At 45.9% G+C, this 26,486-nt stretch overlaps 1 protein-coding gene across 5 annotated transcripts in view; it reads right to left on the bottom strand.

Moving 5' to 3' along the window:
- LOC118370373 (vinculin) overlaps positions 1-26,486 on the bottom strand; it is a 76,056-nt gene that overhangs the window by 7,974 nt on the left and 41,596 nt on the right. The window contains exons 11-23 of one of the 5 annotated variants that reach the window (XM_052478456.1): positions 21,649-21,839; positions 21,465-21,491; positions 20,682-20,881; positions 15,400-15,528; positions 15,150-15,299; positions 14,964-15,072; positions 14,495-14,797; positions 14,278-14,402; positions 13,750-13,950; positions 12,386-12,556; positions 11,294-11,497; positions 11,107-11,211; positions 7,394-9,646 (exon numbers count right to left, since the gene is read on the bottom strand). In XM_052478456.1, coding sequence (XP_052334416.1) covers positions 9,500-9,646; positions 11,107-11,211; positions 11,294-11,497; positions 12,386-12,556; positions 13,750-13,950; positions 14,278-14,402; positions 14,495-14,797; positions 14,964-15,072; positions 15,150-15,299; positions 15,400-15,528; positions 20,682-20,881; positions 21,465-21,491; positions 21,649-21,839 — 2,062 coding nt within the window. In that variant the 3' untranslated portion in view covers positions 7,394-9,499. Of the gene's footprint in view, positions 1-7,393; positions 9,647-11,106; positions 11,212-11,293; positions 11,498-12,385; positions 12,557-13,749; positions 13,951-14,277; positions 14,403-14,494; positions 14,798-14,963; positions 15,073-15,149; positions 15,300-15,399; positions 15,529-20,681; positions 20,882-21,464; positions 21,492-21,648; positions 21,840-26,486 lie in introns of those variants that run through there. The other 4 variants (XM_052478457.1, XM_035755331.2, XM_052478458.1 and 1 more) reach the window with 4 other exon arrangements.

Here is a 26,486-nt window from a genome sequence, read left to right on the forward strand (position 1 = left end):
CCCATAGAGGGTTAGAGTAATGTGGTTAATGTGGATGCTACCATGATTATGCATAATCATGAATTAATCGTGAATACTGATGAGTGAGAAAGTTAGAGGCACAATAATCATCATGGCATTTTTCAGGATTAATTTAGAAGTGTTCAGAAACATCTTATCTACACTGAACAAAAAATATGAAGATAAGCACAACATCTCCTTAGCATTGAGTTGAGCAGGCTGTTGACCCACTCCTCTTCAATGGCTGTACAAAGTTGCTGGATAATTGGCGGGAACTGGAACACGCTGTTGTTAACATCGATCCAGAGTGTCCCAAACATCTCAATGGGTGATATGTCTGGTGAGGATGCAAGCCATAAAAGAACTGGGACATTTTCAGCTTCCAGGAATTGTGTACAGGGGGCCGTGCATTATCATGCTGAATCAAGGTGATGGCAGCGGATGTTTAGCACGACAATGAGCCTCAGGATTGCGTCTCGGTATTTGCATTTATTTATTATGGATTCCCATTAGCTGCTGCCAAAGCAGCAGCTTCTCTTCCTGGGGTCCAGCAAAATTTAAGGCAGTTTATACCATTTTTTTTTAAATATAACAATACATTCACAGATTTCACAACACACTGTGTGCCCTCAGGCCCCTACTCCACCACTACCACATATCTACATTACTAAATCCATCTGAATGTATAGTATCGTGTGTCTGTGCCAATGTTTGTGATGGAATCTCTGTGCGTTCAAATTGCTATTACACTCTGTTCACAACTTCGACATCAGCAAACAGCTGACCCACATGAAGCTATCTGCCCGGTACATTTGAAACCGGGATTAATCAGTGAAGAGCACACTTTTCTAGCAATCAATCAGGTTAAGACCCTGGTGAGGACAACGAGCACACAGATTAGTTTACCTGAGACAGTTACTGACAGTGGGCAGACATTCTTCGATTGTGCAAACCAACAGTTTCATCAGCTGTCTGGCTTTCTGGTCTCAGACAATCCCGCAAGTGAAGAAGCTGGATGTGGAGGTCGTGGACTGGCGTGGTAACACGTGGTCTGCAGCTGTGAGGCCGGTTGGACGTACTGCCAAATTCTCTAAAACAATGTTGGAGGTGGCTTATGGTAGATAAATGTATAGTCAATTATCTGGCAACAGCTCTGTTGGACATTCCTGCACTCAGAATGTATGTTGCACTCTCCTTTTTAACTTGAGACATCTTTGGCGTTGCATTGTGACAAAATGCACATTTTAGAGTGGCATTTTATTGTCCCCAGCACAAGGTCCACCTGTGTAATGATCATGTTTAATCACGAACAGGGTTGTACACAAATTTGTGCACAACATTTGAGAGAAATATGCGCTTTATGCGTATGGAACATTTCTGGGATCTTTTGTTTCAGCTCATGAAATATGGGACCAACACATTTATATTTTTCTTCAGTGTACTCACTTAGAAAGAAAATTACTCCAGTCAGTTCATATTGGGCAAAACACAACCTGAAGCAAATGCATCCAAATAAAATTGTATTGGTCACATACACGTGTTTAGCAGATGTTATTTTAGGTGTAGCGAAAAGCTTGTTTCTAGCTCTGACAGTGCAGTAATAGCTAAAAATGTCACAACATATACCCAATACACACAAATCTAAGTAAAGGAATAGAATTAAGAATATATAAATATATGGACGAGCAATGTCAGAGTGGCATAGACTAAGATACAGTAGAATAGAATACAGTATATACATACGAGTTGAGTAATGCAAAATATGTAAACATTATTGAAGTGACTAGTGTTCCATTTATTAAAGTGTCCAGAGATTTCAAGTCTATGTACACTACTGTTCAAAATCTTGGTATCACTTAGAATTGTCCTTGTTTTTGAAGAGCCACAGATGATGCACTCTCTATTGCACTCCACATTGTCCTTTCCCACCTGGACAAAATGAACACCTATGTGAGAATGCTATTCATTGACTACAGCTCAGTGTTCACCATAGTGCCCTCAAAGCTCATCACTAAGCTAAGGACCCTCAGACTAAACACCTCCCTCTGCAACTGGATCCTGGACTTCCTGACAGGCCGCCCCCAGGTGGTACGGGTAACAACACACACGCCACACTGATCCTCAACACAGGGGCCCCTTCGGGGTGCGTGCTCAAGCCCCTCCTGTACTACCTGTTCACTCATGACTGCATAGCCAGGCACGACCAACAGCATCATTAAGTTTGCCGATGACACAACAGTAGGCTTGATCACCGACAAGACAGCCTTAAGGGAGGAGTTCAAAGACCTGGCCATGATCAAGACAAAGGAAATGATTGTGGACTACAGGAAAAGGAGGACCGAGCATGCCTCCATTCTCATTGACCGGGCTGTAGTGGAGCAGGTTGAGAGCTTCAAGTTGCTTGGTGTCCACATCACCAACAAACTCATGGTCCAAACACACCAGCCAGTCAAGAAGAGGGCACGACAAAGCCTATTCCCCCTCAGGAGACCCAAAAGATTTGGCATGGGTCCTCAGACCCTCAAAGTTCTACAGCTGCACCATCGAGAGCATCTTGACTGGTTGTATCACTGCCTGGTATGGCAATTGCTTGGCGTCCGACCTATAGAGGGTAGTTCGTACGGCCCAGTACATCACTGGGGCCAAGCTTCCTGCCAAGCAGGACCTCTATACCAGGCGGTGTCAGAGAAAGGCCATAAAAATTGTCAAAGACTTCAGCAACCTTAGTCATAGACTGTTCTCTCTGCTTCTGCACGGCAAGTGGTACCGGAGCTAGTCTAGGTCCAAAAGGCTTCTTAACAGCTTCTACCCCCAAACTATCAGACTCCTGAACAGCTAATCAAATGTCTACCCAGACTATTTGCATTGACCTCCCCCACCCCCGTACGTTGCTGCTACTCTGTTTATTATCTATGCATTGTCACTTTTTTTACCTACATGTACAAGAATTTCACTACGGTGTTGTTGTATTCGGCGCATATTGCAAATAAAATGTGATTTGATTTATAAGGAAGTCAGTCAATTGAAATAAATTCATTAGGCCCTAATCTATGGATTTCACGACTAGGACTACAGATATGTATCTCTTGGTCACAGATACCTTTAAAAAATTGTTGGATCAGAAAACCAGTCAGTATCTGTTGTGATCCCCATTTGTCTCATGCAGCGTGACAAATCTCCTTCGCATAGAGTTGATCAGACTGTTAATTGTGGCCTGTGGAATGTTTTCCCACTCCTCTTCAATGGCTGTGCGAAGTTGCTGGATATTGGCGGGACTGGCACACACTGTCTTACACGCCAATCCAGAGCATCTCAAACATGCTCAATGGGTGACATGTCTAGTGAGTGTGCAGGCCATGGAAGAACTGGGACTGGGATTTTCAGCTTCCAGGAATTGTGTACAGATCATTGCTACATGGGGCATTGCATTATTATGCTGAAACGAGGTGATTGCGGTGGATGAATGGCACATTTTAGTGTCCTTTTATTGTCCCCCAGCACAAGGTGCACCTGTGTAATGATCATGCTGTTTAATCAGTTTCTTGATATGCCACACCTGTCAGGTGGATGGATTATCCTGGCTAAGATGAAATGCTCACTAACAGGGAAATAAACTAATTTGCGCACACAATTTGAGAGAAATAAGCGTTTTGTGTGTATGGAAAATTTCACTACATGTTGCATTTATATTTTTTTCAGTATACTTAACTTTTTACTACTGTAATACATAATTTAATTTGTTCCAATACTTTTGGTCCCCTAAAATTAGGGGACAATGTACAGAAGTGCTGTATTTTGTACGCGGTTTATCTGATATGGATGGAAATACCCTTAAATTAAAGGGTCTGCACCTTAACCTCCTTAGTTATTGTATAATTTCAAATCCAAAGTACTGGAGTACTTGATCTCACTCTAATTCCATTTTGACATTATGCAGTATTGTGTCTAGGCCAGTGACACAATTTATTTTAGCAATTTTAAATTCAGGCTGTAACAACAATGAGGGAAACAGGGCTCCGGGCAGCCGAGCGGAAATGGAGGAAAACTCGCCTCCCTGCGGACCTGGCATCCTTTCACTCCCTCCTCTCTACATTTTTCCTCCTCTGTCTCTGCTGCTAAAGCCACTTTCTACCATTCTAAATTCCAAGCATCTGCCTCTAACCCTAGGAAGCTCTTTGCCACCTTCTCCTCCCTCCTGAATCCCCCCCCTCCCTCCTCCCTCTCTGCAGATGACTTCGTCAACCATTTTGAAAAGAAGGTCGATGACATCCGATCCTCGTTTGCTAAGTCAAACGACACCGCTGGTTCTGCTCACACTGCCCTACCCTATGCTCTGACCTCTTTCTCCCTCTCTCTCCAGATGAAATCTCGCGTCTTGTGACGGCCGGCCGCCCAACAACCTGCCCGCTTGACCCTATCCCCTCCTCTCTTCTCCAGACCATTTCCGGAGACCTTCTCCTTACCTCACCTCGCTCATCAACTCATCCCTGACCGCTGGCTACGTCCCTCCCGTCTTCAAGAGAGCGAGAGTTGCACCCCTTCTGAAAAAACCTACACTCGATCCCTCCGATGTCAACAACTACAGACCAGTATCCCTTCTCTCTTTCTCTCCAAAACTCTTGAGCGTGCCGTCCTTGGCCAGCTCTACCGCTATCTCTCTCAGAATGACCTTCTTGATCCAAATCAGTCAGGTTTCAAGACTAGTCATTCAACTGAGACTGCTCTTCTCTGTATCACGGAGGCGCTCCGCACTGCTAAAGCTAACTCTCTCTCCTCTGCTCTCATCCTTCTAGACCTATCGGCTGCCTTCGATACTGTGAACCATCAGATCCTCCTCTCCACCCTCTCCGAGTTGGGCATCTCCGGCGCGGCCCACGCTTGGATTGCGTCCTACCTGACAGGTCGCTCCTACCAGGTGGCGTGGCGAGAATCTGTCTCCTCACCACGCGCTCTCACCACTGGTGTCCCCCAGGGCTCTGTTCTAGGCCCTCTCTTATTCTCGCTATACACCAAGTCACTTGGCTCTGTCATAACCTCACATGGTCTCTCCTATCATTGCTATGCAGACGACACACAATTAATCTTCTCCTTTCCCCCTTCTGATGACCAGGTGGCGAATCGCATCTCTGCATGTCTGGCAGACATATCAGTGTGGATGACGGATCACCACCTCAAGCTGAACCTCAGCAAGACGGAGCTCCTCTTCCTCCCGGGGAAGGACTGCCCGTTCCATGATCTCGCCATCACGGTTGACAACTCCATTGTGTCCTCCTCCCAGAGCGCTAAGAACCTTGGCGTGATCCTGGACAACACCCTGACGTTCTCAACTAACATCAAGGCGGTGTCCCGTTCCTGTAGGTTCATGCTCTACAACATCCGCAGAGTACGACCCTGCCTCACACAGGAAGCGGCGCAGGTCCTAATCCAGGCACTTGTCATCTCCCGTCTTGATTACTGCAACTCGCTGTTGGCTGGGCTCCCTGCCTGTGCCATTAAACCCCTACAACTCATCCAGAACGCCGCAGCCCGTCTGGTGTTCAACCTTCCCAAGTTCTCTCACGTCACCCCGCTCCTCCGCTCTCTCCACTGGCTTCCAGTTGAAGCTCGCATCCGCTACAAGACCATGGTGCTCGCCACGGAGCTGTGAGGGGAACGGCACCTCAGTACCTCCAGGCTCTGATCAGGCCCTACACCCAAACAAGGGCACTGCGTTCATCCACCTCTGGCCTGCTCGCCTCCCTACCACTGAGGAAGTACAGTTCCCGCTCAGCCCAGTCAAAACTGTTCGCTGCTCTGGCCCCCAATGGTGGAACAAACTCCCTCACGACGCCAGGACAGCGGAGTCAATCACCACCTTCCGGAGACACCTGAAACCCCACCTCTTCAAGGAATACCTAGGATAGGGTAAGTAATCCTTCTCACCCCCCCCCTTCTCCCCCAACAAGATTTAGATGCAAGTGGCTGTTCCACTGGTTGTCATAAGGTGTATGCACCAATTTGTAAGTCGCTCTGGATAAGAGCGTCTGCTAAATGACTTAAATGTAATGTAAATGTAAAAGTCAAGGGATGTGAATACTTTCTGGAGGCACTGTAGATGTAATATATAAATGAAAGATAAAATATATTTGAATGTTGTTTTCTTTATTATTCCAAGGCACAATACAATGTATGTGTTGGCAGGCTGTCTGATAGTGTTTTATACGTACATTCACAGAATACACACCCTAACCCTGTGCACACAACACACCTATACATGGACAGGGTGCTCAGTGACTACATGCTCAATATGTAACCATAATAACATAAATAAAGCTTGTTAACGTGGGGTATTCCAGATATCGGGACTATCAAGTTAGCCACCAAACTTTAATAAACAGTCGCATTTCTCAAAAACATTAAGTTATTTCAAGCAATTTTGGAAAGTTAGCTGGCTAAAAATAAAATTATACATTTTTAGAACTGCCACCTGTACTGTACCAGCATAAACCATAGTATTGACAGCCTTAAACCCAGCTTGTAGGCTGCTTTACCCTACGCAGTACTGTGGTGCTTTACCGGCCTTAACCATTACAGCTTAATACCAATGCTTGCATGCGCACACACATAAACATATATCACAGACAAACACATTCACACTGATAGAGCAGGTGGACGGGATGTGTAACTGTAAAGATTGGCTTTAGTGTTCACTCATGAAAAAGTACCAAACTAACAGTTCAACTGTTACATGGAACATACAGAAAATAATAATCTAATCAGTGTCACAATCACACTGCAAAACAATCTTATTTAATTGTCTTTTGAACTCCAGAAAACAAGGTTCTAATAAACTTGAGTACATTCAGTGTTTTCTAACTTGATCTTTACATCTGCATTAATTGTGCTTTTAAGGTTGTCAGAAAGTCCTATCATACACTACATGACCAAAAGTATATGGACACCTGCTCATCAAACATCTCATTACAAAATCATGGGCATTAAAATGGAGTTGGTCCTTCCTTTGATGCTATAACAGCCACCACTCTTCTGGGAAGGATTTCCTCTAGATGTTGGAACATTGCTGCGGGGACTTGCTTCCATTCAGCCGCAAGAGCATGCATGATTGAGGTCGGGCACTGATGTTGGGTGATTAGGCCTGGCTCGCAGTTGGCGTTCCAATTCATGCCAAAGGTGTCCGATGGGGTCAAGTTCTTCCACACCGATCTCGACAAACCAGTTCTGTATAGACCTTGCTTTGTGCATGAGAGCATTGTCATGCTGAAACAGGAAAGGGCCTTCTACAAACTGTTGCCACACAGTTGGAAGCACAGAATCGTCTAGAATGGCATTGAATACTGTAGCGTTAAGACTTCCCTTCACTGGAATTAAGGGGCCTAGCCCGAACTTTGGAAAACTTCCCCAGACCATTATTACTCCTCCACCAATCTTTACAGTTGATACTATGCATTGGGGCATGTAGCTCTTTCTTGGGAAACAGCAAACCCAGATTCGGCCATCAAGAATGCCAGATGGTGAAGCGTGATTCATCACTCCAGAGAACGCGTTTCCACTGCTCCAGAGTCCAATGGCGGAAAGCTTTACACCACTCCAGCCGACACTTGGCATTGCACATGGTGATCTTAGGCTTGTGCTGCTCGGCCATGGAAACCCATTTCATGAAGCTCCCGACGAACAGTTCTTGTGCTGACAATGCTTCCAGAGGAAGTTTAGAAGTCGGTAGTGAGTGTTGCAACCAAGGACACACAATTTTTACGCGCCTCTGCACTCTGTGTTACCGTTCTGTGAGCTTGTGTGGCCTACCATTGAGCCTTTGTTGCTCCTATACGTTTCCACTTCACAATAGCAGCACTTACTGTTGACCGTGGCAGCTCTAGCAGGGCAAAAATTTGATGAACTGACATGTTGGAAAGGTGGCATCCTATGACGGTGCCCCGTTGAAAATCACTGATCTCTTCAGTAAGGCCATTCTACTGCCATTGTTTGTCTCTGGAGATTGCATGATTGTGTGCTCGATTTTATACACCTGCCAGCAACGGGTGTGGCTGAAATATACCAAACCCACTCATTTGAAGGGGTGTCCACATACTTTTGTATAAACACTATTGTTCAAAAGTTTGGAGTCACTTAGAAATGTCCTCGTTTTTGAAAGAAAAGCACGTTTTTTGTCCATTTAAAATAACATCAAATGGATCAGAAATACAGTTTAGACACGTTGTAAACGACTATTGTAGCTGGAAACGGCAGATTTTTTTGTGGAATATCTACATAGACGTTCAGAGGCCCATTATCAGCAACCATCACTCCCGTGTTCCAATGGCACGTTGTGTTAGCTAAAAGCCTAATTGATCATTAGAAAACCCTTTTGCAATTATGTTAGCACAGCCGAAAACTGTTGTCCTGATTAAGAAAGCAATAAAACTGGCCTTAAGTCTGGCCTTAAGCAATAAGACTGACGAGTTTCAGAAGAAAGTTTTGTTTCGAGCCATTTTGAGCCTGTAATCAAACTCACACATGCTGATGCTCCAAATACTCAATTAGTCTAATGAAGGCCAGTTTCATTGCTTCTTTAAATCAGCACAACCGTTTTCAGCTGTGCTTACATAATTGCAAAAGGGTTTTCTAATAATCAATTAGCATTTTTAAAATGATAAACGTGGATTAGCTAACAATGTGCCATTGGAACGCAGGAGTGATGGTTTCTGATAATGGGCCTCTGTACGCCAATGTAGATATTCCGTTAAAAAAATCTGCCGTTTTTTTAGCTACAATAGTCATTTAAAACATTAACAATGTCTACATTGTATTTCTGATCAATTTTGTGTTATTTTAATTGGCAAAATTTCTAAGTGACTCCAAACTTTCCAACGGTAGTGTATAGTGTATGTTCATATACAGTGGTGTAAAACAAAGTCTTTGGTGATGTTTGTGACATGTCAAATAAAATTCAGTAAAAACACAGGAAGCATCTCTTGAGCACCAACCAACACGCCAGCCTGACAGCTTCCAGAAGTCAATAAATAGCATATCACTCACTTCATATCATATTAACATCATACAAACAAAGCTGTCACTGTATGTCACATGCTATTCCCTATGTAGTGCTCTACTTTTGATCAGGACCCATAGGGCTGTAGTCAAAAGTAGTGCGACATATAGGGAATAGGGTGGCATTTAGAACCCATTCGTTGTGTACCAGTGGTTGAAGTGGGCCGGTGACATTCATTTAGAATGGGACAGGTAAAAAAAGAAGTCACCATGTTTAGAAAATATAAAAACTCTTCATGCTAAAAAAACTCTTGAAACCCAACATACAAAAAATATATATTGAAGCTGTTGTCCTACATAATAACATGGTAACGGATAAATTGAACTTTGGAGCTAACAACTCAAACTTATTTCAACAGGGATGTCGTTAAGTGTACTCTACTAACTACACATACAGAGTATGCCGTAAAACTACACCTGTTTGTTTGTATGTGTATGTTGGCACCAGTGTGTGTTACTGGTACCAGGGGGTCTTGCGGACCCAGCGCAGGGTGAAGCCTGCATCGGTGCGGATCTTGATTGAAGCAGCCTCGGCCTCTCTCACGGTCTCCTTGACTGACAGCATCAGGTTCTGGGCATTATGGACCAGCATCTCTGTAGCCTGGATGTTGGAGGGAGAGAGTGAGAGAGAGGTTAAACACTGTGGCCATTGGGGGAGCAAGGGAGTTGAAACAGGTTTGAAAATATATAGAGTGCCTTCAGAAAGTATTCAGACCTTTGACTTTTTCCACAATTTGTTAGGTTACAGCCTTATTCTAATATCGATTAAATTGTTTTTATCCTCTACACACAATACCCCATAATTACATAACAAAAATAGGTTTTTAGACATTTTTGCTCATTTATATATATATATCACATTTATATAAGTATTCAGACCCTTTACTCAATAGTTTGTTGAAGCAGCAAATACAGCCTCGAGTCTTGGGTATGTATTTGGGGAGATCTCTGCAGATGTTCAATCGGTGTTCAAGTCCGGGCTCTGGCTGGGCCACTCAAGGACATTCAGGGACTTGTCCCGAAGCCAGTCCTACATTGTCTCGTGTTCCTTTTGGAAGGTGAACTTTCCTTCCCAGTCTGACATCATGAACGCTCTGGAGCAGGTTTTCATCAAGGATCTCTCAGTACTTTGCTCTGTTCATATTTCCTTCGATCCTGACTAGTCTCCCAGTCCCTGCTGCTGAAAAACATCCCCACAGCATGATGCTGCCACCACCATGCTTCACCGTAGGGATGGTGCCCGGTTTCCTCCAGACATAATGCTTGGCATTCAGGCCAAAGAGTTGAATCTTGGTTACATCAGACCAGATAATCTTGTTTCTCATGGTCTGAGAGTCTTTAGGTTCCATTTGGAAAACTCCAAGCGGGCTGTCATTTGCCTTTTACTGAGGAGTGGCTTCCGGCCTGATTGGTGTTCTCAAGAGATAGTTGTCCTTCTGGAAGATTCTCCCATCTCCACAGAGGAACTCTAGAGCTCGGTCAGAGTGACCATCGGGTTCTTGGTCACTTCCTTGACTAAGGTCCTTCTCCCCTGATTGCTCAGTTTGGCGGGGTGGCCAGCTCAAGGAAGAGTCTTTGTGGTTCCAAACTTCTTCCATTTAAGAATGATGGAGGGCATTGTGTTTTTGGGGACCTTCTAGGCTGCATACATTTGTTGGTACTCTTCCCCACATCTGTGCCTCGACACAATCCTGTCTTGGAGCTCTACGGACAATTCCTTCATGGCTTAGTTTTTGCTCTGACATGCACTGTCAACTGTGGAACCTTGTATAGACAGAGTGTGTGCCTTTCCAAATCATATCCAATCCATTGAATATTCCACAGGTGGACTTCAATTAAGTTGTAGAAACATCAAACGATGATCAATGGAAACAGGATGCACCTGAGCTCAATTTCAAGTTTCATAGCAAGCTGTCTGAATACTTATGTAAATAAGGTATTTCTGTTTTTTTACTTTTAATACATTTTCTTTTTAAATTGAAAAACCTGTTTTTGTTTTGTCGGTATGAGGTATTGTGTGTAGATTTGCTGAGGATTTTTTTTCTTAATTTTCTCTCTCACTTGTTCAGACTCCTCCTCGCTGATGTTGGTTCGTCCCAGCATGGTGGCTTTGACTGTTGACAGGATCTTCAGCTGAGTACTGATGGTGGGGATACGCTCACACACCTGGATACAAACAGCATGTTACAGTACACCCCCTGAGCGAGTGTGCGTGCAGGTGCGTGTTTGTATGTGCGTGCTTGAGTACCTGCAGCAGGTTGGTTCTGATGCGTCGGTCAGTACACTGCTTGGCCACCTCTTTGGCCAACCGGGTGACCTCATCCGAGGCTTTGGCAATGTCTTTAGCACACTGGATCATAGCCCGCTTATTACCGCTGCCGCCACGTACCAACCGAGACATCTCAGCCATCAGCAACGCCATCCTCTTGGCCGCCGCAATGATGTCATTTCCCTGTGGAGGAAGGGGGGGAAGGGGAAAAGGTGAAGGGTGTGATGGGGGAGATTGGGGGGAGGGACAATGGGAAAGAGGGAGTTAGTATTGTGGATGGGTGGGGTACTCCTGAATGCATCTGACGTGTTTCACGTTCCACATCTCCATGCCTCTGTCTTTCATACATGTATGTTCTCAGACATTGATCTTCAATGGTTGACGATCATGTGTAATGCAAATGTGTAGTCCAAAAGTTAGTTTTCTTGAGCTTGATTTAGAATGTTTTACAACACTCAGGCATGCACGTTCACACACACTCACATACATCCGGATAGCTTATACCATGTGATGATGGTCAGGTGGAGGTTAATATTTATTATCAGGCAAAGCAGGAAGTGTCATCCTACCAACAGCAGGCAGCTAGGAACACTACGTCACCCAGAAAGTATTGAGAAACTGTCATCCTTGGCTTCACAGGTTGGACAAAGGCAGAGTCAGAGCGTCTGGCTCCTCCTCTAAACCACTTAGTTACCCAAGGGAGGGACTTGAGAAGCCAGTATCAGTTTATCCAGCAGGTGCAACAAAGGTGCCATTCCAACAACAATCCTCACAGGCAACCTTAACCCCAACAACGCAATGTAAACACAACTGTGTGTCAACTAAGTGTCCAGGAGTAATGCAGCAGCCATAGCTGATTGGATGTCCCCATGGTTACAGCAGGATGCAGAGCCGAGAGTTTCCATAGTAGCGGTGCAGATGGGATGCAGTCAGGACGTAGTCTACACCTTTCTGAAAACGCAATCCTAGTAAATTACAAGTTCCCATAGTAACAGTAAATTACTTGTTCCCATAGTAACAGTAAGTTACTTTTTCAACAGCAGGATGCAGAGGGGATGCAGTGGCCAGTACCTTGCTGGACCACTTGCGCGCCTCCTGATGAAGCGATTGTGCGGCGGCTAGGATGGGTTGATTTACTGCATTGCCATTAGACGGCATCATTAACAGCTCTGGCTCATAGTCATCCTCACCGTCAGTAAACTCGTCTTCATCATCTACCTCTACACCCTCCTCTTCCTCAGGCTGGGGGTGGGTGAGGAGAGGAGGGGAGTGGAGTGGAGTAGGAGGGATAGGGGTGAGGAGAGAGGCGGAGGGACGAGGAGAGTGATAAGATGGGAGGCAGCATGTAGAAAGTAGAGCGTTAGTATGACAGGCACTGAGTGGAGAGAAGGACAAGAGGAAGTCTACAGTCGGGAGGAAGAGGAATGAGAGAATGGAGGGGAAAAAGCGATACTACCACTGGGGGAGAACGGAAAGAAGAGAGGAGAAGAGGCAGACAGTTCTATCAGGGAGGAGAGAGGAGGGGAAGGAGGAGTTGGGCTAGGCAGGTAGCAATGAGGAGAGCTGTGGTAGGGGGAGAGGGAGTCAGCCTGGGCGACAGTGTTCATTTAGATACAGGTACACAATTATTCTATAATTGTTTCAATGTTGTGTAGCAGACAGAAACCAAACCCATACTGACTCTGACAGAGAGAGAATTGTGTTTTTGTCCATACAATGTAAGACTGTTCTGTTCTAGTCCTCTTGTTTAGGGTTAAACCATTCCCGTAACTTTCCCAAAATTCCCAGGTTTTCCGGAAATCCTGGTTGGAAGATTCCCGGAATCAGAAAGGAATAAGCAAGAAATACGGAATCCTACAATTTATGGAAAATCTGAGAATTTTTTGAATTTTTAGTAAAGTTAAGGGAATTTTGCAACAGACACCTTTCTCAGATGACAGTTTCCAGTTTTCGTCTGAAATTGGAATCAGCTTCCAGATCTTCATATTTCAGCAACACAGTTGTGTTGGAGAAATCCCTTTATTGCACAACTCAGAGTAGAGACACACAGGACATCAGAGAACCGCATCTGTCATACCCAACCACTCCACATGTCTCCTATATCATAACCATAACCCCTCCATAACTCTCCTATTTGTCATAACCAATCCTTCCTCTGTAGATATTAATACAGTAGCTGAAGTAAAACTCTGCACTAAACCCAATAGATTACATTACCACTGGAACTAAGCCTGCATTACCACAGTAATACCACTGGTAGGGCCTACTAGCACAGCTAAACCGTATACAGTAGGTCTACTCCTGTCTGAGAAATGCATGAACACCTGCACTAACACACATACACACTAGCACATACTTACAGCTGCACTAAAGCTAATGGCTAGCACCCTAACACCAGAGCAGTGTATGTATAGTGTGTGTGTGTTTGTGCTGACCTTGCTGGACCACTTGCGTGCCTCATCGTGTAGTTGCCTAGCAGCCACCATCATGGGCTCACTGAGCAGCTCTCCTGCCTTCTGCTCTGGAAAGTCTTCATCTTTGTCTCTCTCTTTCTCCTCTGGAGGTGGGGGGCGGGGTGGGGGCACCTCTCCCTCTGGTAGGGGGGGCTTAGGCGGGGCCTGCTCCTGATCACTCACCTGGAGGGGACAGACAAACAGACGGACGGTCAGAAAGACGGTTGGACGGGCGGAGAGATGTAGGCCCCCTCTAAGCCCCAGATAGCATTGTTTTTCTTGTTTTAATTAACAATGCTTGACGCTGAAACAGTTCAAGAGTTTGTGTAAGTGTGTGTGTGTGTGTGTGTGTGTGTGTGTGTGTGTGTGTGTGTGTGTGTGTGTGTGTGTGTGTGTGTGTGTGTGTGTGTGTGTGTGTGTGTGTGTGTGTGTGTGTGTGTGTGTGTGTGTGTGTGTGTGTGTGTGTGTGTGTGTGTGTGTGTGTGTGTGTGTGTGTGTGTTTGTACTCACGTGTAGCTTGTCTAGGTCTGGGGGTGGAGGGGGGAAGTCTGGTTCCGGGAGGCTGAAGGCTTCTCTGACCTTCCCAACAGCAGCCAGAATTCTGAGGCAAGAATCTAAAAAGGCCTTCTGAAGGGCTGAGTGGGAGAGTATGGGCATGAAATACAGTCAAATTCTGTACATACAAGTGGCAGAAACAAGGCATATATGTGTGTGTGCGTGTAAGTACCTGGGTACTGTATATTTCCGGCCACAGCCTTAGCGTCTATAACCATAGGTGATATAGTGTGGCTAAGTATATCTGATGCACGTTTCACTGCTTCTCTGAACCATGGGTCCTCTGAGTTCTCCACCTCTCTCTTCGCTACCAGAAGTACGCGATTGGCTCGCCGAGCTATGCTGGTCGCCCCGGCAACTAGCATCTGTGGCTGTACATTCGCTATGGCGACACGACACTTATCGATGTCCTTCTTTATCGCCTCCTCAGACGCATCCAGCAGAGACTTGGTGTCTATGGCTTCATCCACCAGACCTGCACACACACGCATGCAAGCACACAGACACACAAAGAGACATGAGGAAGAGTGAAACATACAGTATACAGCCTTCAGAAATCTTTGGGTGTGTGTCCACGTGTGTGTGTGTGTGTCTGTGTGTGTGTGGTTGCATATGCATGCATGCGAGTGTGTGTGTGTTACCAGTGAGTTTCTCTACATTGTCGATCCACTGGTTCTTCATGGTGTCAAAGTGTTCGTAGGCCGCCTGGTTACCTGGATTCTTCAACAGGATACGAGCTGCGGAGGTCACCTGAACACACACTCATAATCAACATCATTGTTGTGTCTATCTAAAAACTAAGTCCGTGGACACACACACACACGTACCTGTGGAGTGAGTTCTCTGGTGTGTTTAACGGTAGCCTGTATTCCCTCAACTGTGTTTTTATTAGCTGATCCCACGGCCGCCGCCTTCTCCGCTGTTGCGCCCAGGCGACCCGCATGGGCCTCAAAGTTACCAGCACGCTCATCAAACACCTGCAACACACACAAATTAGCCTCTACAAACACTGACCGTAACGCAACACAACGTTGTAGAAAGGAAATATACATATATAGACATACACACAGACAGTACCTCTTCTCTGTGTGGGGCCTCTGGGGGGGCAGTCGCAGACACAGCCAGTAGTTTAATGGGGGTGGTGGTGTCACTGAACACATCGGATACTTCCTGGGTCATGACTTCCTGCATACGACCCTTCAAGTCCTGACAGCATGGATATTTATATCAGTTTGTTTTTTTACATTATGTCTAATGTACAGTCGTGGCCAAAAGTTTTGAGAATGACACAAATATACATTTTCACAAAGTTTGCTGCTTTAGTGTCTTTAGATATTTTTGTTTGTCCGATGTTACTACGGAATACTGAAGTATAATTACAAGCATTTCATAAGTGTCAAAGGCATTAATAGAGTCAATATTTGCAGTGTTGACCCTTATTTTTTAAGACCTCTGCAATCTGCCCTGGCATGCTGTCAATTAACTTCTGGGCCACATCCTGACTGATGGCAGCCCATTCTTGCATAATCAATGCTTGGAGTTCGTCAGAATTTGTGGGTTTTTGTTTGTCCACCCGTCTCTTGAGGATTGACCACAAGTTCTCAATGGGATTAAGATCTGGGGAGTTATCCTGGCCATGGACCCAAAATATCAATGTTTTATTCCCTGAGCCACTTGGTTATCAATTTTGCCTTATGGCAAGGTGCTCCATCATGCTGGAAAAGGCATTGTTCTTTATTCATGGCTGTGTTCTTGTGCAAAATTTTGTGAGCCCTCTCCCTTGGCTGAGAAGCAACCCCACACATGAATGTCTCAGGATGCTTTAATGTTGGCATTAAGTGTCTTACGTGCCAACATTAAGTGTCTTACGTACTGACCACACTGCTCAAGCGCATGTTGATTTTGTCCACCCACACCAGACGCAATCAGTCCACGCAGGATGAAATATCAAAACAACTGGTCGAAAAGCATTAAACATTTATGGCAATTTAGCTAGCTAGCTTGCTGTTGTTCGCTATTTTGTCCATTTTGTTTTTTATTTTACCTGAAATGCACAAGGTCTTCTACTCCGACAATTAAGCCACAGATAAAAGTGTGAACCGAGTTCGTAATCTCTCCATCAGGCTTCTTCATCTTTGGACTTTATATGGTGGTTGGCATGCAACTGTAAGGTGCATTACCACCAACAACTGGACTGGAGTGTGGACCTCAATTCATCGTTCAATCCCCCACGTGGGTATATGCTGGAGATTGGAGAGGCGGGACTTGCAGCGTGTCAAGTGTCACAAATAGAACCAAGTTCTATTTTAGTTGATGCGCAATGATTGAATAACTTGTATGTGTACATTTATTTTGCAACGCACATGATGCGGGTATCCTGTGGTTAGCACATAGGGCATGGACTGCAACAGCTTCAATGTGCCTTGGAATAGATTCTGCATGGACCTCTACTGGAGGAATGCAACACCATTCTTTCACAAGAAATTACATAATTTGGTGTTTTATTGATTGTGGTGGGAAAAGCTGTCTCAAGTGTCGCTCCAGAATCTCCCTGAAGTGTTCAATTGGGTTGGGATCTGTTGACTGAGACACACACCAACACTTTAAACACCATATGCTCCTTTGAGACTCCTCTTTCAAAGTCACTGAAATATCTTATTCTAGCCATGGTAGCCAAAATAATGGGCAACTGAGCATTTTTGGAACGACTTGATTAGTGTAGTGTCAACAACGCAGCCACTGCCAGCTAGCCTACAAAGTCAACAACGCAGCCACTGCCAGCTAGCCTACTTCAGCAGTACTGTATCATTTGAATCATTTTAGTCAATAAGATTCTTGCTACGTAAGCTTAACTTTCTGAACATTCGAGACGTGTAGTCCACTTGTCATTCCAATCTCCTTGCATTAGCGTAGCCTCTTCTGTAGCCTGTCAACTATGTGTCTGTCTATCCCTGTTCTCTCCTCTCTGCACAGACCATACAAACGCTCCACACCGCGTGGCCGCGGCCACCCTAATCTGGTGGTCCCAGCGCGCACGACCCACGTGGAGTTCCAGGTCTCCGGTAGCCTCTGGAACTGCCGATCTGCAGCCAACAAGGCAGAGTTCATCTCAGCCTATGCCTCCCTCCAGTCCCTCGACTTCTTGGCACTGACGGAAACATGGATCACCACAGATAACACTGCTACTCCTACTGCTCTCTCTTCGTCCGCCCACGTGTTCTCGCACACCCCGAGAGCTTCTGGTCAGCGGGGTGGTGGCACCGGGATCCTCATCTCTCCCAAGTGGTCATTCTCTCTTTCTCCCTTACCCATCTGTCTATCGCCTCCTTTGAATTCCATGCTGTCACAGTTACCAGCCCTTTCAAGCTTAACATCCTTATCATTTATCGCCCTCCAGGTCCCCTCGGAGAGTTCATCAATGAGCTTGATGCCTTGATAAGCTCCTTTCCTGAGGACGGCTCACCTCTCACAGTTCTGGGCGACTTTAACCTCCCCACGTCTACCTTTGACTCATTCCTCTCTGCCTCCTTTCCACTCCTCTCCTCTTTTGACCTCACCCTCTCACCTTCCCCCCCTACTCACAAGGCAGGCAATACGCTCGACCTCATCTTTACTAGATGCTGTTCTTCCACTAACCTCATTGCAACTCCCCTCCAAGTCTCCGACCACTACCTTGTATCCTTTTCCCTCTCGCTCTCATCCAACAGTTCCCACACTGCCCCTACTCGGATGTGGTCCTTCTGTAGCACAGTTGGTAGAGCATGGCGCTTGTAACGCCAGGGTAGTGGGTTCGATTCCCGGGACCACCCATACGTAGAATGTATGCACACATGACTGTAAGTCGCTTTGGATAAAAGCGTCTGCTAAATGGCATATATTATTATTATTATTATATTATATTATATGGTATCGCGCCGTCCCAACCTTCGCTCTCTCTCCCCCGCTACTCTCTCCTCTTCCATCCTATCATCTCTTCCCTCTGCTCAAACCTTCTCCAACCTATCTCCTGATTCTGCCTCCTCAACCCTCCTCTCCTCCCTTTCTGCATCCTTTGACTCTCTATGTCCCCTATCCTCCAGGCCGGCTCGGTCCTCCCCTCCCGCTCCGTGGCTCGACGACTCATTGAGAGCTCACAGAACAGGGCTCCGGGCAGCCGAGCGGAAATGGAGGAAAACTCGCCTCCCTGCGGACCTGGCATCCTTTCACTCCCTCCTCTCTACATTTTCCTCCTCTGTCTCTGCTGCTAAAGCCACTTTCTACCACTCTAAATTCCAAGCATCTGCCTCTAACCCTAGGAAGCTCTTTGCCACCTTCTCCTCCCTCCTGAATCCCCCCTCCTCCTCCCTCTCTGCAGATGACTTCGTCAACCATTTTGAAAAGAAGGTCGACGACATCCGATCCTCGTTTGCTAAGTCAAACGACACCGCTGGTTCTGCTCACACTGCCCTACCCTGTGCTCTGACCTCTTTCTCCCCTCTCTCTCCAGATGAAATCTCGCGTCTTGTGACGGCCGGCCGCCCAACAACCTGCCCGCTTGACCCTATCCCCTCCTCTCTTCTCCAGACCATTTCCGGTGACCTTCTCCCTTACCTCACCTCGCTCATCAACTCATCCCTGACCGCTGGCTACGTCCCTTCCGTCTTCAAGAGAGCGAGAGTTGCACCCCTTCTAAAAAAAACTACACTCGATCCCTCCTATGTCAACAACTACAGACCAGTATCCATTCTTTCTTTTCTCTCCAAAACTCTTGAACGTGCCGTCCTTGGCCAGCTCTCCCGCTATCTCTCTCAGAATGACCTTCTTGATCCAAATCAGTCAGGTTTCAAGACTAGTCATTCAACTGAGACTGCTCTTCTCTGTATCACGGAGGCGCTCCGCACTGCTAAAGCTAACTCTCTCTCCTCTGCTCTCATCCTTCTAGACCTATCGGCTGCCTTCGATACTGTGAACCATCAGATCCTCCTCTCCACCCTCTCCGAGTTGGGCATCTCCGGCGCGGCCCACGCTTGGATTGCGTCCTACCTGACAGGTCGCTCCTACCAGGTGGCGTGGCGAGAATCTGTCTCCTCACCACACACTCTCACCACTGGTGTCCCCCAGGGCTCTGTTCTAGGCCCTCTCCTATTCTCGCTATACACCAAGTCACTTGGCTCTGTCATAACCTCACATGGTCTCTCCTATCATTGCTATGCAGACAACACACAATTAATCTTCTCCTTTCCCCCTTCTGATGACCAGGTGGCGAATCGCATCTCTGCATGTCTGGCAGACATATCAGTGTGGATGACGGATCACCACCTCAAGCTGAACCTCGGCAAGACGGAGCTGCTCTTCCTCCCGGGAAGGACTGCCCGTTCCATGATCTCACCATCACGGTTGACAACTCCATTGTGTCCTCCTCCCAGAGCGCTAAGAACCTTGGCGTGATCCTGGACAACACCCTGTCGTTCTCAACTAACATCAAGGCGGTGGCCCGTTCCTGTAGGTTCATGCTCTACAACATCCGCAGAGTACGACCCTGCCTCACACAGGAAGCGGCGCAGGTCCTAATCCAGGCACTTGTCATCTCCCGTCTGGATTACTGCAACTCGCTGTTGGCTGGGCTCCCTGCCTGTGCCATTAAACCCCTACAACTCATCCAGAACGCCGCAGCCCGTCTGGTCTTCAACCTTCCCAAGTTCTCTCACGTCACCCCGCTCCTCCACTCTCTCCACTGGCTTCCAGTTGAAGCTCGCATCCGCTACAAGACCATGGTACTTGCCTACGGAGCTGTGAGGGGAACGGCACCTCAGTACCTCCAGGCTCTGATCAGGCCCTACACCCAAACAAGGGCACTGCGTTCATCCACCTCTGGCCTGCTCGCCTCCCTACCACTGAGAAAGTACAGTTCCCGCTCAGCCCAGTCAAAACTGTTTGCTGCTCTGGCCCCCCAATGGTGGAACCAACTCCCTCACGACGCCAGGACAGCGGAGTCAATCACCACCTTCCGGAGACACCTGAAACCCCACCTCTTTAAGGAATACCTAGGATAGGATAAAGTAATCCTTCTCACCCCCCTTAAAATATTTAGATGCACTATTGTAAAGTGGCTGTTCCACTGGATGTCATAAGGTGAATGCACCAATTTGTAAGTCGCTCTGGATAAGAGCGTCTGCTAAATGACTTAAATGTAAATGAAATGTAATTTTTTTTATACATGACCCTAAGCATGATGGGATGTTAATTGCTTAATTAACTCAGGAACCACATCTGTGTGAAAGCACCTGCTTTCAATATACTTTGTATCCCTCATTTACTCAAGTGTTTCCTTTATTTTGGAAGTTACCTGTATCTTGGCCCATCACTGCGTTGTGTGTTACCTTCAGACTTTCCTGTAGTTGTGAAGCAGTAGCTTTAGCCTGCGGGGCTTCGGCCTCTCCCCTCCCCGCTATGTCTGCCAGTGATGTCATCAGCGCCTCATTGCGATCGCAGCAGACAATCATGTCCTGCCGATACGGCCCCCCCAGCCCTCCAGCCAACCGGCGGCCCTCCGATAACAAGCCCCGGATTGCTGCCTGACCTTGAGGGTAGAGTAATGCATGTGTAACACACTGGATTTGATATACTTTGTTGCAAAACATTTCCCATTTCAAAACGTTTTGCGACGGTGTGCACTAATGCAACTCAGAGTTCATGGCCATGTCTCTAATGACATGATAGTACAACTTTAGTATAGTAAAACGATATACAGTGAGCTCCATAAGTATTGGGACAGTGACAAATATTTAGTTGTTTTGGCTCTGTACTCCAGCACTTTGAATTTTAAATGATGCAGTGACTTTGAGGTTAAAATGCAGACTGCCAGCTTTCATTTTGGGGTTTCATCCATATCGGCTGAACCGTTTATAGTCCCCCCTAAAATTGGGGCCTATGTGCAAAAAGTGCATTAGTTTCTAAACAGTTTACTCAATATGTTAGTTTAGTTCACTCAATAAAGCTGACAGTCTGCACGTTAACCTCAGTCATTGTATAATTTCAAATCCAAAGTGCTGGAATACAGAGCCAAAACAACAACAAATGTGCCACTGTCCCAATACTTTTATGAGTTCACTGTACATACAGCACAACAGCTTTATGGTTCAGTTCTCTGTAAAAGTAGTTACCTGTGTTGTGCTGTGGCCGCTCACACACTGCACTCAGACGGCAGCATGGCAGAAACAAAGTCCAACATAAACACACATGCACATAGGGGTGTGCAAAATAAATATGGACACTATACTGTATTATCCTCTCCCCTGCCTTCTCCACTCTCCTCTCCCCACATCCCCTTCTCCCTCCCTCACTCACCCACACCCCTGTCATCCTGTCCAGGGTTGTTGACCCAGCGTAGGGCCTGCTCCATCTTGCCTTGCAGAGTGATGGCTGGTTTGGCAGGCCTCATGTTGGCCACCGCTCTGTTGGTCTTAGCCTGCAGGGTCAGGAGAGCTGCTCCAATGAGTTTACATAGCGCACGCACCTCTGGACTGTCCCCTTTACCCCTGAGATACAGGGAGAGATAGAAGAGAAGGAGAGTAACCGAGACAAAGTGAAAGAGTGAGGGCTAGAAGAGAGAGGATGAGGGCAAGAAAGAGATAAGCCTTTGTCACAAAGTGCTTTATAGTAGTCTGTCCAAGACAACAAAGAGCTAGCAGAAGCACAGTGGCAAGGAAAAACTACATAGAAGGAAAAAATCTATAGCGGTACCAGGCTCATTGGCCCCCTGGGAAGAATTTTGTCAGGACTTCAAGTGGAGGGATGACGCCGACGGAGATGGGAGCATCGCGACTAGCTCTTAGGAAACGCTGCAGTATTTTGTTTGTTTATCTGCTCTTTTTTACGTTATTAGCTCAGGAATTGTTTTGTGTCGTTACATACAGCCGGGAAGAACTATTGGATATTAGAGAGGAGGTAACTAACTTCCAGCATTACGACTTCGCTGGAACAGATCATTTTTTTACTCTCCCCAGAGCAATTGAACTTATTCCAGAGGCTGACCCAAAACAACGCTGGCGGAGGAGAGATACTCAGGGACGTCTTCTGGTCCGACTTAGGAAGTGTGCACACCACCTACCGCTCCCGAGTATTTTACTTGCTAATGTCCAATCTCTGGATAATAAAGTTGATGAGCTCAAGGTGAGAGTTGCTTTTCAGAGAGACACCAGGGATTGTAATATACTCTGCTTCACGGAAACATGACTCTCTCAAGATATACTGTCTGACTCTGTAAAGCCAGTTGGGTTCTCAGTACATCGCACCGACAGGAACAAACATCTCTCCGGGAAGCAGAAGGGTGGAGGTATATGTTTTATGATTAACAACTTATGGTGTAACTGTGAGAACATACAGGAACTCAAGTCCTTCTGTTCACCCGACCTAGAATATCTCACAATCAATTGCTGACCGCACTATCTCCCGAGATAATTTTCGTAAATAATAGCCACAGCGGTCTATATCCCCCCCAAAAACCTATACCACGACGGCCCTCAAAGAACTTCACTGGACTTTATGCAAACTGGAAACCACATATATTGAGGCTGCATTTATGATAGCTGGGGATTTTAATGAAGCAAATTTGAGGAAAAGGCTCCTGAAATTCTATCAACATATTGATTGTTGTAGTGGCGCTGCTAAAACTCTCGAGCATTGTTATACTACCTTCCAGAATGCATATAAGGCCCTCCTACGTCCTCCATTCGGCAAATCGGCCCACGATTCCATCTTGCTGCTCCCCTCCTATAGGCAGAAGATCAACCAGGAAGCACCCGTGGTAAGGACTATTCAATGCTGGTCTGACCAATTGGAATCCACGCTTCAAGATTGTTTTTATCATGCGGACTGCCGCATTCCCAGAAGACTGGGAATATGAAAGAATACAAACAGCATAGTTATTCCCCCCGCAAAGCAATCAAGTAGGCTAAATGTCGGTATAGGGACAAAGTTGAGTCCCAGTTCAACGGCTCAGACACGAGACGCATGTGGCTGGGTCTACAGACAATCACGGATTATAAAAGGAAAACCAGCCACGACGCAGACACCGACGTCTTGCTTCCGGACAGGCTGAACACCTTTGCTCGCTTTGAGGATAATACACTGCCACCGACACTGCCCACTATCAAGGACTGTGGGCTCTCCTTCTCCGTGGCCAACGTGAGTAAGACATTTAAGTGCGTCAACCCTCATAATAATAATTTTGCACGCCCAATTTTTCAGTTTTTGATTTGTTAAAAAAGTTTGAAATATCCAATAAATGTCGTTCCACTTCATGATTGTGTCCCACTTCTTGTTGATTCTTCACAAAAAATACAGTTTTATATCTTTATGTTTGAAGCCTGAAATGTGGCAAAAGGTCGCAAAGTTCAAGGGGGCCGAATACTTCAGCAAGGCACTGTATGTGACCAATACATTTGATTTGGATTTAATTTGAGTGTCCAGGCTTTCCCTCTGCTTGAACTCCTGAAACTAAGTCTACCTTGAGCAAGACCAAGGCCTGGGCAATACTTCCCATGTACCATGCTCTACATTTGATGACACCAGGGCCCAGCTTAGCGCAGTGTGCACAGCTAGCAGTATCAACGAGAGCTGCCAAAGTGTGGTCTTTTTTATTTTATTTACTTTTTTTAACTAGGCAAGTCAGTTAAGAACAAATTCTTATTTTCAATGATGGCCTAGGAACAGTGGGTTAACTGCCTGATCAGGGGCAGAACGACAGATCTGTACCTTGTCAGCTCAGTGGTTTGAACTTGCAACCTTACAGGATACTAGTCCAATGCTCTAACCACTAAGCTACCCTGCTGCCCCGTCTACGCCAAGGCAAGTAGCACAGAGCTGATGGGAGTCAGACTGGGACACGTAGTGGCCGCAATTGCCGGGGCAAGCCTTGTTAGGCTTGCGTCGCTTCCTCTCCCCGTTGATTGGTACGCTGGAGGATATAATTTTGACCGGACAGACGAAACCAATGGAATTACCGGGGAGGAGGCTAGTTAGCAACACCACATGCTGCTGCTTTTCGTCATGAAAGTCGGACAAGACAAAGGGGGGTGTTCACAGCTGTGACTATTACTGACGAGAATTCTCTTGGTAGGTAGAATGGCCGACATTTGATCATAAGGAATTCTAGGTCAGGTGAACACCATGAGTTGTTCATCATAAAACAGAGAGGTGTTTATCTCTGTCGGCGCGATGCATGGAGAAGCCTGGTGACTGGACCAATTCCGACAACATATCCTGAGAGAGCCATGTTTCTGTGAAACAGAGAATGTTGGAATCTCTGATGTCTCTCTGGAAGGCAACCCTTGCTCGAATTCCATCTACCTGTTGTCAAGAGACTGGACATTGGTGAGTAGTGAGGAGCAGTGAGTGATGTGCCCGTTTATGAAACCTGACCAGAAGACCGCTTCATCTGCCCTTTCTGCGTCGCTGTTGTTTTCGGTCAGCTGCTGGGATTAGATCCACTGTCCTGGGTGGTGGTCCGAAGAGATTATCTGCTTCGGGAAAGTCGTATTCCTGGTCGTAATGTTGGTAAGTTGACGTTGCTCTTATATCCAATAGTTCTTCCCGGCTGTATGTAATAAGACTTAAGATTTCCTGGGGTAACAAATTAAGTAAAAAAATAAAATACTGCATAGTTAACTAAGAACTCGAAGCTAAGCGACCATCATTGTTGGCACCATTCTATATCAACTTGTTGGGAAATGTTATATTACTTGTTAGATATTACTACACTGTTAGAACTAGAAGCACAAGCATTTTGGTACACTTGCATTAACATATGCTAACCATGTGTATGTGACCAATGAAATTAGATTTGATTTGGGAGTAAAGGGAGACTGTGTTTTTTAAATGGTACGGTATCATAGTATGACTTTTTTCTATTTCATTTTTTTGCTTTATGAGTAGTGTGTGACCCTAAGGTGGCAACACATACATTTTAAGTGATTTCCATGGATTCTTTCAACTTCAACCCCAAAAATGTTTCTGCATTTTCATACATTTCTGCATTTCCTGCTGTAATTTGAGATAATTTCCACGCTGCCACTTAGGGTTGCACGATATGGGCAAACAACCTAAACTAAATGTTGCAATTGCAATTTGACTTAAGGTTTAAAGCAAAACACTTGCATGAACTGTTGGAATCATGGACATAGAATGATTATTCTAATCCTGTAGTTAGAATTTAATAGTGGGCATTTAATATAATAGTGTTGTTTGACATGACAACGAATTGAAATGTCAGGGAGGAGATATTGTGACAGGGTAGGAACCAAAGTGTGGACAAGCTGGCTAAAAGACTACTGTAGCTCTGCTGGAGTCACTTTTATTGATAACTTTGACACCTTCTGGAAACAGAAGGTACTCAATAGGAATGATGAAGTCCATCTAGACAATCTGGACCCTCTCTTTCTAAAATGATCCACCGCAATTGTTGCAACCCCTATTACTAACCTGTTCAAACTATCTTTCGTATCATCTGAGATCCCTAAAGATTGGAAAGCTGCCGCGGTCATCCCCCTCTTCAAAGACCCAAACTGTTACAGACCTATAACTATCCTAGCCTGCTCTTCTAAATTCTTCGAAAGCCAAGTTAACAAACAGATCATCGACCATTTCGAATCCCACTGTACCTTCTCCGCTACGCTATTCTCCTGTCCTATCCGGTGTCCTGTGTGAATTTAAGTATGCTCTCTCTAATTCTCCCTTTCTTTCTCTCTCTCGGAGGACCTGAGCCCTAGGACCATGCCTCAGGACTACCTAACATGATGACTCCTTGCTGTCCCCAGTCCACCTGGCTGTGCTGCTGCTCCAGTTTCAACTGTTCTGCCTGTGATTATTATTATTTGACCATGCTGGTAATTTATGAACATTTGAGCATCTTGGCCATGCCACGTTATAATCTCCACCCGGCACAGCCAGAAGAGTACTGGCCACCCCACATAGCCTGGTTCCTCTCTAGGTTTCTTCCTAGGTTTTGGTCTTTCTAGGGAGTTCTTCCTAGCCACCATGTTTCTACACCTGCATTGCTTGCTGTTTTGGGGTTTTAGGCTGGGTTTCTGTACAGCACTTTGAGATATCAGCTGATGTACGAAGGGCTATATAAATACATTTGATTTGATTTGGAGTGCGTGCTAAGGGTGGGTGCTGCTATGGTG

The sequence above is a fragment of the Oncorhynchus keta genome, chromosome 2 (genome assembly GCF_023373465.1).
Source record: "Oncorhynchus keta strain PuntledgeMale-10-30-2019 chromosome 2, Oket_V2, whole genome shotgun sequence".
NCBI lineage: Eukaryota > Metazoa > Chordata > Actinopteri > Salmoniformes > Salmonidae > Oncorhynchus > Oncorhynchus keta.